Raw genomic sequence first — 11906 nt, 5'->3', positions numbered from 1 at the left:
AGGTATTAGGAAAAGCTTCCTGGAGGAGGTGCATGGGAACTGCAGGAACTTCCCCGGCCGCGGAGAAAGGGGGAAACCCTGAACTCCCCCCTCTCCTTGGGCCGGGTCTCGGCATCCCCACGCCGGGTACGGTTTCCCAGGCATCCCACGTGTCTGCTGTGCGCGAGTCCCTGTCAATCAAGTCTCCCCCGGCCCAGGACAGGGTACGGGTTTAAAGGAGGCGGCGGTGCCGAGCGCTCCCATCGTGCCGCGCGGCGGGCGGGTTTGGATTTTAAATCCCCGCGGCCAATCAGTGGCGCGCAGGCTCTTGTAACGTTCCCGGCGCCGCGTTTGAATTCGAGGAGGAGCGAAGCGGTGCCAAACCTCTGCTCAGACCCTGCTAGGTCCGCGGAGCAACTCCGGGAACATGAGTGCGGCGGCAACTGTAGGGAAGCTGGCGCGGGCACCAGCCGACCCAGGGAAAGCCGGGGGCCCCGGAGTTGCAGCTCCCGGGGCCCCGGCAGCCGCTCCGCCGGCGAAAGAGATCCCGGAGGTCCTAGTGGACCCGCGCAGCCGGCGACGCTACCTGCGGGGACGCTTTCTGGGGAAGGGCGGCTTTGCTAAGTGCTTCGAGATCTCGGACGCTGACACTAAGGAGGTGTTCGCTGGCAAGATCGTGCCTAAATCGCTGCTGCTCAAGCCGCACCAGAAGGAGAAGATGTCCATGGAGATATCCATTCACCGCAGCCTCGCCCACCAGCACATCGTAGGCTTCCACGGCTTTTTCGAGGACAGCGACTTCGTATTCGTGGTGTTGGAGCTCTGCCGCCGGAGGGTGAGTGTCGCTGCCTGGGGACCGGGGTTGGGGGGGCTCGGAGCTGCTAGAGAGGAGGTGCTGGGAACCTCGAACTAGGGGTTGTAAAGGTCTCGAGGAGAGGGGAGAGGGTGCTTGGCACTTGGAGCTGCTAGGGGGAGGGAGTTCCGGTTAAGTGGAGCCCGAGTCCTGTTGCTGCTAGGGAAGGCGGCTCCTGGACGCTAGGTGTTGAGCGGAGAGGGGGAGGCGCGCGGGTAGGAGGAGAATCCTGGTACTGGACGCAAGGGCTTCCGGAGTTGCTAAGGGAGGAGTCCTGGGGAAGGGGTGCTGCGGTTCGGGAGCTTCCGGAGTAGGGTTGGGTCGGGGAGAGGGTGGTTGGAGCCAGACTTCGCAGCTTCCGGAAGGAGAGGCGGCTGGAAAGGGATCTCCTGCTGCGCGAAGGCCGGGGGCGGGATGCTGTGGACTCGGAGCTGCCCGGAGTGGGGCTGAAAGAGGCATCCCAGGTAGGAGGCTTGGGAGGCAGCTAGTGGGAGAAGGGGTGCCATGAACGGTAGTGGCCAGGCTCGCAGCTGTCCTGGAGAAGGAATGGGGTGGGGCGCCCTGGGCTGCCTTTAATGACAAGCCCTTCCCCCTGTGCCTCGGTACCGGCTCCCCATTCCTCCTCTCCTTCCCCCACTCAGTCTCTCCTGGAGCTGCACAAGCGGAGGAAAGCACTGACCGAGCCGGAAGCCCGCTACTACCTTCGGCAAATTGTCCTTGGCTGCCAGTACCTGCACCGAAACCGGGTTATTCACCGGGACCTCAAGCTGGGCAACCTTTTCCTGAATGAGGATCTGGAGGTGAAAATAGGTGAGTGCTGGGCCTGCAGGGGTGCTTGACACCCCCAGAAGCGGGAATGAGGAGGAGGAAATAGGAAGGAAACAAGGGAGGGAGGAAAAGGATGGTAGAAGTCTGGGCTATTGATGGCCTCTAGAATCCTCTCTTTCGTACAGAAATTTAAAACCAAGAGCCCCAAGCCTGTATGCTGCAGATGCATTTTTTAGTGCTTCCACACAGTACTTTTTTTAAAAAAAGAATTTGAATTAGTTTTCACAGATATAAATTGGGATGCTTGACATAAAAATTAGGATTTGGAACTCCTTTTAAACAGTTGGAAGTTTCCGCAGTTCTGAGACAGTATCCCCTCAGGCAACTCTTTGCAGGGCTGAAAAGCAGCTGTTCCCCTTAGGCTCCCTTGGATTTTCCATAGTCTCCACTTCTCCCTGTTATTAACTCACAAACTTGCCAAATAGGGGTCCTGACCTTTACTTGTTGATCCCTGAGGGCCCTCCTTTCTAAGGGAAGGGGCAAGGAGGGGCCCTGGGAGGTCCCTCCCCTGGGCCAACATGGTGGGAGGCATCTTGGGCAAGCCTTGCTGCCTACAAGGAGTAGGGACCCAAGGGAGGAAATGACCCTGGTTCTTGACAGTCACACCTGTACCAGCTTTCTCCATTGGCAGATGACAGAGGCTAGCAACTGAGTACCCCCTCTTCCTCCCTCTGTCCCAGGGGATTTTGGACTGGCAACCAAAGTGGAATATGATGGGGAACGCAAGAAGACCCTGTGTGGGACTCCTAATTACATAGCTCCTGAGGTGCTGAGCAAGAAAGGGCACAGTTTCGAGGTGGATGTGTGGTCCATTGGGTGTATCATGTAAGTTGGGAGTTGTCTCAGGATGTACCTGCCCTTTTGGATGTCTCACCTGGCTGACTTTATCCTTTGGACCTTTCTGGCTATGAAGAGGCTGCTCCAGAGAACAGATTGCCCAAAACCAAAGCCTGATTTCCATATCTTTTCTTGTCACTGGTGTATCCTATGGGATTCCTGCAGCAGCCTGGGCTATGGCACTGGGGAAGGGGGCTGGGAGGCCTCCACAAACCTGCTCTAGGCCCTGGCTACTCAAAGTGTGGTGCAAAGGGCTGCAGCATCACCCAGGAACTTGTTAGAAATGCAGAATCTCACTGGCTCAGAATCTGGATTTTAAGATCCCTGGGTGATTTCCAGGCACAATAAAGTCTGGATCAAGGCCTCCCGAGGTGGGTGGGTGGTGGGCAGAGAGAGAGTTGGGCGTTTTTGGGTGTTCTTTTTTATTGTTGTTTGCCAGGGTACCGGTAGGAGGAGAAGTGAGTTGTAGCAGTGGCTTCCGTACTTCTTTGCAGTAGAGCTTTTTCAAATGAAAACTTCATGCCTTGAGTGCAGAACTGTCAAAGTGGAGCTGCCTCGATAGGGGCAGGTAGCCGATGCACTGGGACCTGTTTTGTACTAGCCAGCAGCCTTTGGGGCCCTGGATTCCTATAGGCTTCAGCTAGAAAGTCACTGCTAGTCTTAAGAGTCCTGGTGCTGTCGCCTATCTTCTCCTGAGGGCTCAGCCCCACCCATGTCCTGGCTCCTGTGGACTTGAGGACTATCCTTGGGGGCCCCAAAGTCAGAGTTTCCAGATGCCAGCCCTGAGATGATTTCTCTGGCAGGTAGGTTTTGGCTGGGAGCCTCGAGCCAAATCAGCCCCCTTGTGCTTACAGGTATACATTGTTAGTGGGCAAACCACCTTTTGAGACCTCTTGCCTCAAAGAGACCTACCTCCGGATCAAGAAGAACGACTACAGTATTCCCAAGGTGACTAAAACACTTTTTTTTTTTTTAAGTTTAAATTTATTTTGTTTTTTGGGGTTATTTTTCCCCAAAAGCTGTTTACTGAGCCCAGCCATATCCTGGGGACAGAGATAGGTCAACCCTACCCCTAGGGTACCCACAGAGCTTCGATGGATCTGTGTCTGATATTACAAACAGAGCTTGACATGTATGCACAGAGGCATTTTTTCTAAGGGGGAAGAGTTTGTAGATCCCCAGAGGTTGGGTAGATAACCCAAAAGATGTGGAAAGAGAAAAAAAAATGGGGAGGGAGTAGGGAGGCAGACACAGAAGTGCTGCTTAACCTCTGGAAATGGACCTTCTTGATTTAACTGGGCTCTGCCACGTAGCAGCCAGATCACAGTGGGCAAGCGGCCTGAATCTCTTGAACTCTAGTTTCCCATTTATAAAAGGGAGCAGCTCACGGGGTGCCTTGTATACAGTAAGCACTCACAGAATCCTGAACCACCGTGAATCCAAAGTGGTGCGCATTTTCACAACCACTGGCGTCAGTGCATTGGAAAGGAACAGGCTGTTTCTGCAGAAGCCCGACATGTGGCTGCTTTCCGGTTTGGTATCTTTGACTCCTGTGAAGTCAAGGGCCCTGTCTCCATAAGGACAGACAGACAAAATCTGTCACAAAGGGTCATTTAACTGTCAGACGGGCAGACCCTGGAGGGTTCAGAGTGGGAGCGCGAGACCACCCCAGTGCTTTGGTGTGGATGCTGGCTTCACCACTCATTAGGTATGTGTTTTTAGGAAGGGCACTTAACCTCTCTGGGCTCCATTTCTTCCTCTGCAAAAGAGAGATGCTAATAGAGACTCCACCCCTTAGATGTTTTTGTGAAGGGTCGGTGAGTTAATACACATGACGTGCTTGCAACGCTGCTGGCACGTAGTAAGTGCGCGGCTAATGCTAGCCTGTGACTATGCCTTTGACCTGGGCTAGGTTGTCCCCCATCGAATCCTAGTAGGACTCCAGGCTTGGTGCTGTGTCTTGCTTTCCAGAGGACGAAACGAAGTACTGAGCAAGTCGGGTCCCTTGCCACAGCTGCTATTAGGGACAGTACTGGGACTTAACCAGGTCTTTATGACCCCCCCAGCCTGTGTTCTCAAGTGCTACCTAGTGGTGAGCAACTTAAGTTACTTGAGAACAAATTCAGGGGAAACCCAGTGAATCTTGAGTCTCAAAAGGAAGGAGAAGTGATCATTCTCACAGCTTAGGTTGACATTTGCCAACTCAGTAAAGCCAATATGGGGAACCTGGCAGATTTGTGGCCACTGAACATGGCTTATGTGGGCCAGGGGCTGTGGTGTCTTTATGACAGCACTGCCCTCGGGTCCCCCGTCATGTCCCACTCATGGCCCTCCCTCTCTGCTCCAGCACATCAACCCTGTGGCCGCCTCCCTCATCCAGAAGATGCTTCAGACAGATCCTACTGCCCGTCCCACTATTCATGAGCTGCTCAATGACGAGTTCTTTACCTCTGGCTACATCCCCGCCCGGCTCCCCATCACCTGTCTCACCATTGCACCCCGATTTTCCATCGCTCCCAGCAGTCTGGACCCCAGCAGCCGGAAGCCTCTCACAGTCCTCAATAAAGGTAAAACAGTAGACCCCCAGAGAGAGCCTAGGCTTCAGATGTGTGGGTGGGTGGCCCCCAGAGCCCAGGCGTGCAGTAGGACCTGCCCGTCCTTGAATCCACAGCCCCCACCACCCCCCAAAGCAAACTGCCCTTCCCCCGGGTGGGCCCTAGTGGGAAAGACACACTTTAACCCTGGCTGGATCATACCTGTCCTGCCCAGAAAAAGGAGAGTGGACTGAATGCCACGCCCAAAAAACGCTTAGCACTTAAAAAATTCCTAACATCACACTTTGATGGTTCATTGAAAAAAAATATGAAAAATTTCAAATATATATGTAGGGCATAATGCAGTGGGCCCCCCCCCCCACATTTAACAGTCAGATTATGAAAAGGTGGAAGAATAACAAAAGCTCCCTTTTCTCCACCAGTTAGTATTTATCTACACGTCATCTTTCTCTTTTTAGTGTATATAAAGTTATATATGTGTGTTTATGTGCGTGTGTGTATATATACACCCACTTTTTTTCCTGAACCACTTAAAAGTAAGTTGTATACATCCTGCCCTTGACCACTTAATACTTCAGTGTATTTTTCCTAAAGACAAAGATTCTTTCACATAACCACAGCACATGACACAGTGAGCAAGTTCAGGAAATTTAACACTGGTACAATATTGTTTTGTCTACTCTGGAGTTACTACTTTTTGTAATTTACAGGTGTCCAGTTCAAATACAGTTTTATATGATTTTTACTTCTTTGATTTTATTCTTGTATTTCAACTGACAATCTTGTTTCCTTACACTATTATATACATACATTTTTCAACATCTATAAACTAGTTCCTCTTATTATTTTTTTTTAATGATGTTTTAGCTTATTCAAATTCCATTTGTCCTTAGAATGTTTCACTAAGGATATTTAGTGTTTTTAAAAAGGTCGTTAGAAATACTTTTTTTCCTCTGTGTGGATATAGCACCAATTTAATATATAAATTCATTTGTTTCTGTTGTAATCTAATACTGTTTTTTTTTTGGTTTTGGGGGTTTTTTTGGTTTTGGGAGGTTTTGTTTTGTTGGTTTTTGGGAGGGGTTTGGTTTTGGGTGTTTTTTTGTTTTTTGTTTGCTTTTTTTTAAAGATTTTATTTATTTATTTGACAGAGAGTTAGCGAGAGCCGGAACACAAGCCAGGGAGAGTGGGAGAGGGAGAAGCAGCCTTCCCTCGGAGCAGGGAGCCCGATAGGGCTTGATCCCAGGACCCTGGGATCATGACCTGAGCCGAAGGCAGATGCTTAACAGCTGAGCTACCCAGGCGCCCCTTTTTTTTGTAATTAATACTGTTAAGGATTCCTTTTTTGGGTTTGTTTTTTTTTTTTTGCCGTTTCTTTTAATTGGTAATATTAATCTTGATCAGTTGGCTAGGGTGATGCCTGCTGCAGAATTACAATTTTTCCCTTTGTAATTAATAAATACCTTGCTGGAGTGACTTTAAGACAATCCTGTTTCTCCTCAGACTCTTGCATCCTTGGTGGATCTCCCTAAGGCAGTTGCTAATATGTTATTCTAATGGAGATTCCTCTGTCTTCCCCACTCTTAAAGTAATTCATTGGAATTCTTCTGTAAGAAAGAGCTGTCGCTTCTCTCTCATGTATTTATTTGGTTACTTACATCAACATGTACTCATGGTTTTATTCTTTGGCCTGTAATGTATAAAATATTGCTATTTTAAAGATTATTATTATTTTTTAAAGATTTCATTTATTTATTTGACAGAGAGAAACACAGCGAGCAAGGGAACACAGGCAAGGGGGAGTGGGAGAGGGAGAAGCAGGCTTCCCGCTGAGCAGGGAGCCCTATACGGGACTCGGTCCCAGGACCCTGAGATCATGACCTGAGCCGAAGGCAGATGCTTAATGACTGAGCCACCCAGGCGCCCCAAGATTATTTTTCTTTTTGAATTTTTGAACATAAAGCTTTTTTTTTTTTAAACTTCTTATGCTGGAAATTTTCTTTTTTTAAAAGATTTTATTTTATTTATTTGACAGAGAGAGACATGGCAAGAACACAAGGAGAGGGAGTGGGTGAGGGAGAAGCAGGCTTCCCGCTGAGCAGGGAGCCTGATGCGGGGCTCGACCCCAGGACCCTGGGATCACGACCTGAGCCGAAGGCAGACACTTAACAACTGAGCCACCCAGGCGCCCCATATGCTGGAAATTTTCAAACTTCCCCAAAAGTAGAGAGAACTAACTGTATGAGGAATCCCCATGTATTCATCATCCATTTTCAGTAGTTAGCAACATTTGCCTGCCTGTACCTGGTTTTATCCATTTCTACCTTCTCCCCTTTTTTTGCTAGAGTTTTTATTTTTATTTATTTAATTTTTTTAGAGAGAGCACACGTGGAGAGTGGGGGAGAGGGTAGGCAGAGGGAGAGAGAGAATCCTAAGCAGACTCCACACCCAATGCAGAGCCTGACATGGGGCTCGATCTCTTTTTTTTTCTTTTTTTAGTATTTTATGTATTTATTTGAGAGAGAGTGAAAGAGAGAAAACACAAGCGAGGGGGAGTGGTAGAGAGAGAAGCAGGCTCCCCCCTGAGCAGAGACCCCGACACAGGACTCGATCCCAGGACCCTGGCATCATGACCTGAGCCGAAGGCAGATGCTTCACCCGCTGAGCCACCCAGGTGTCCCAGGGGGCTCGATATCATGACCCTGAGATCATGACCTGAGCCGAAATCAAGAGTCAGATGCTTAACCGATTGAGCCACCTAGGTCCCCAGCTAGAGTTGGTTTTTTGGTGGCTTCTTCTTTTTTTTTTGTTAAGATTACGTATTTATTTAAGAGAGAGAGAGCCTGCAAGCGAGGGGGTTGGGCAGAGAGAGAGAGAATCCCAAGCAAGATGCCCCTCTGAGTGGGGAGCCCCACATGAGGCTTGATCTCACTACCCCGAGTCCTGACCTGAGCCAAAATCAAGAGTTGGTTGCCCAGCCAGCTGAGCCACCCAGGCGCCCCCTTGCTAGAGTTTTGTTTTTTTTAAAGATTTTATATATATATTTATTTGAGCGAGAGAACGGGGGAGGGGCAGAGGGAGAGGGAGAAGCATTCTTCATTGAGCAGGGACCCCAACATGGGGCTTGATCCCAGGACCCCGGGATCACGACCTGAGTTGAAGGCAGATGCTTAATGACTGAACCACCTAGGTGCCCCTTTGCTAGAGGTTTTTTGTTTTTTCTTTTTTTAAAGATTTTATTTGCTTATTTGACAGAGAGAGTACAGGTAGAGGAAGAAGGAGGCTCCCTGGGAGCCTGATGTGGGGCTCCATCCTAGGACCCTGAGATTATGACCTGAGCCAAAGGCAGACACTTAACCAACTGAGCCACCCAGGCGCTCTCCTTTGTTAGAGTTTTTAAAGCAAATGCCCTACATGGAGCAAATATCTTATTATTTCACATTTCAGTTCTTACCACAGGATAGTTTTTTAAATTGAAAACTCTGATCTTAAAAATATTAGAAGACAAATTTCATATTCTACAAGGAGAACTAGCACATGTTGGTGGGGAAAGAAACATTAGAGCATAAAGATAATAAAAATCATCCAGGCTTTTCTAACCCAAATATAACCAATGAGAAAAATCTCAAAGTGTATCTTTTCAGACACTTCGGCCATCTATATAAAACTTGGGGGTAGAAAAAAGAAATCTCATGTTTTCATCAAATGCCTGCTTAATCCATTTTGTTGATGAGCTGTGTACAATTTACCGAGCCCTCCCATTTTCCTGGATTTTAATTCTTGGCCAGGCAGCTCCGAGCTGGTGGTGCCTTCACACTGTCTCCCGGAGTGACTGGTGGTGTCCTGCAGGAGGCCCAGGATTGGGGCAGAGGCCAGAGCATCTGAAGCTCTTTGGTGTATGTGGCCATGAAGCCTTCCTTAAGGGCTTGGCTTGGCCCTGGAGGTATGAGTATCATGCTGCTGTCACATGAGTGTGGCAGCTGCCGCTCTATACCCATCACTGACTCAGTTTACCCAAAGCAATGGCAGCTAAAATAATTTTTCTCTGGGGAGAGTAGCAGCTGTGGCAGAGGGTCCCGTGCCCCTCCCAGCCTGCTGCCTTTGTGCCCAGCTAGTGACCGTGCGTCATCTTCTTCCTAGGCACAGAGAACCCCATGCCCGAGCGGCCCCGGGAAAAAGAGGAGCCAGTGGTCCGGGAGACCAGTGAGGCGGTTGACTGCCACCTGGGCGACATGCTGCAGCAGCTACACAGCGTCAATGCATCCAAGCCCTCAGAGCGGGGGCTGGTGAGGCAAGGTGGGCATGGTAGGGGCCTGGGGATGGGGTTGCCTGCGCACCTGGAGAGGGCGGGGAAGTCTCCGCTGCAGTGTGTCCGGGGCTCGTCCAGGCCCAGTCTCCAGAATACCGTTAGTTCCCGGTTTTCTATAGATTAAAATCCAAATGGGTTAGCCTGGCATTCAAGGCCCCGCCTGTCTTTTTCTGACTCATGTGTTCTGCCTCCCCCAGTGCCCCATCACCCAGCACCTCCGTGAGCCACCTTATACATCTGCACATGCTCTTTCTGCTGTTCGGTGGGTTCCTGCTTAGTCTTCAAGAGCCTCAGGGCTCTTGCTCATACTGTTCCCTTCTTCTGGAATGTACTTCCTCCAGATATGTGCAGGGCTCACACTCTCCTCCTTCAGATGTCTGCCCCATGAGCATTTCCCTGGCCCCCCACTCCTAGCACTTCTCACCCCCCTGTATTTAAATAAGGGATTATCACATGCACTGAACACAACATTTTTTTTTAAGATTTTATTTATTTGAGAGAGAGCACAAGCGAGGGGAGAGGGAGAAGCAGGCTCCCAGCTGAGCCCTACACGGGGCTTGATACCATGAACCTGAGATCATGACCTGAGCCGTAGTCAGACACTTAACGGACAGAGCAGGCGCCCCTGAACATAACATTTTGATGTATTTGGAATTGTATATATTCTGACAATTTCTTAATCACTCAGAACCAAAAAATTAGATAATCCATCGGCCACTGACTCTCACCATGAGAGAAATAACATCTTGTCCATATTTATGTTGATCAGCCTCTGTCCCTATAACGAGGATGTAAGTTCCATGAAGGCTGGGTTTTATGCCATCGCTCACTGCACCTGTGACAGTGCCTGGCACGAGGTGGGCCTTTGATCAGTGGATGGACTGAATGAACTGGAATTTGTCTGTCCTGCTGCTTGCCAGGGCTTGGTGGTGGCACAGGCCCTGCTTGGCTCTTCCCTGGGGCCCCAGGCCTCTTGACGGAGCCTGGGTGGGGTGCCCAGCAGTCCTCCCTGGCGTGGGCCACCTGAGTGGACCGGAGGGGAAGACTCTGGTGCTGACCAACCATCTGTCTGTTTCTGTCGCAGAGGAGGCTGAGGATCCCGCCTGCATCCCCATCTTCTGGGTCAGCAAGTGGGTGGACTATTCGGACAAGTATGGCCTCGGTAGGTTGCTTCCAGAATGGGTGGTGGCTCAGGTACGGCCCAGTGACCCTTTGAGCCATTCCAGGCTCTTACTTTTTTTGGCTCCTTGGTCCTCTGCTGCCAACAATCTCCTGTCTCCCTCCCAGGCCTCTTACTTCCAGCTCCCAGTGCCCCCCTGCTCCCTTCTCCCCCTTCCTGAGGTCTTCCTCCACCTACCAGGGTACCAGCTATGCGACAACAGCGTGGGGGTGCTCTTCAATGACTCAACACGCCTGATCCTCTACAATGACGGCGACAGCCTGCAGTACATAGAGCGCGATGGCACAGAGTCCTACCTCACCGTGAGCTCCCATCCCAACTCCCTCATGAAGAAGGTGAGCGCCGGCTGGTGGCCGCAGCCTGGTGTTGCCAGGAGGGAGGCATGTGCCGGGGGCCCGGCTCCAACTCTGGCCTCCCTCCCTCCCTTTCCATCCAGATCACTCTCCTGAAGTATTTCCGGAACTACATGAGTGAACACTTGCTGAAGGCGGGTGCCAACATCACACCCCGGGAAGGCGATGAGCTCGCCCGGCTACCCTACCTGCGCACCTGGTTTCGCACCCGCAGTGCCATCATCCTGCATCTCAGCAATGGCTGTGTGCAGATCAACTTCTTCCAGGTGAACCGGGGTGGGGTACCTGTACCCATCTGCAGGCCCCTGGAGTGGGGTGGGGAGTGGGAGGCGTGGGACCTGTGCTTGGCATCAGGCAGTAGGAAGAGCGTGAGGCAAGGTGGGACGGGAACCCCTCGTCAGCTGCAGTGTCTCCCCTCTGCTCCCCGGCATGCACTAGCAGCTGGGACCTTCAGACCAATGGTAACTCTGTCCGTCTTCCCCCCGCTTCCCTCCTAGGACCATACCAAACTCATCCTGTGCCCGCTGATGGCAGCCGTGACCTACATCGACGAGAGGCGGGACTTCCGCACGTACCGCCTGAGCCTGCTGGAGGAGTACGGTTGCTCCAAGGAGCTGGCCAGCCGGCTCCGCTACGCCCGCACCATGGTGGACAAGCTGCTGAGCTCCCGCTCGGCTGCCAACCGTCTCAAGGCCTCCTCGTAGGCCTTCCTCCCCTCCGGACTGGCACCCCTTCTCACCCCCACAGCACCTTGGCCCGCACTGGTTAGCAACCCTCGTGCCGTTTTCTAGAATGTGTCCCCGGCCCTGGGGGCTGGGGAGAGCTCCACATCCTTGCTGGTGGGGGTCGCCGTGTTAAGTTATTTTTGTACATGTTCGGGTGTGGGTTCTACGGTCTCTTGCCCTTCCCCCTCAGCCCCACCATATGCATTGTACAGAATACCGCTCTTGAATCCGGGACTGCCCTTTCCTTGCCTTTATATACATTAAACACATGTGAATCTTCTATTTCT

General features: G+C 51.1%; 1 protein-coding gene across 1 annotated transcript; it reads left to right on the top strand.

Moving 5' to 3' along the window:
* Positions 1–11901, top strand: PLK1 (polo like kinase 1). Its single transcript, XM_006730812.3, has 10 exons — positions 1–814; positions 1474–1642; positions 2341–2485; positions 3352–3445; positions 4845–5064; positions 9193–9348; positions 10446–10523; positions 10722–10876; positions 10978–11160; positions 11392–11901. The coding sequence occupies exons 1-10, from the start codon at positions 407–409 to the stop codon at positions 11596–11598; spliced, it is 1815 nt and encodes a 604-aa protein (XP_006730875.1). The 5' UTR covers positions 1–406; the 3' UTR covers positions 11599–11901.
* The last annotated feature ends 5 nt before the right edge of the window (positions 11902–11906 follow it).

The sequence above is a fragment of the Leptonychotes weddellii genome, chromosome 5 (assembly GCF_054177405.1).
Source record: "Leptonychotes weddellii isolate Sample4059 chromosome 5, ASM5417740v2, whole genome shotgun sequence".
NCBI lineage: Eukaryota > Metazoa > Chordata > Mammalia > Carnivora > Phocidae > Leptonychotes > Leptonychotes weddellii.
The sequence above is the reverse complement of the archived record's forward strand: the minus strand, read 5'-3'. Positions and strand labels throughout refer to the sequence as shown.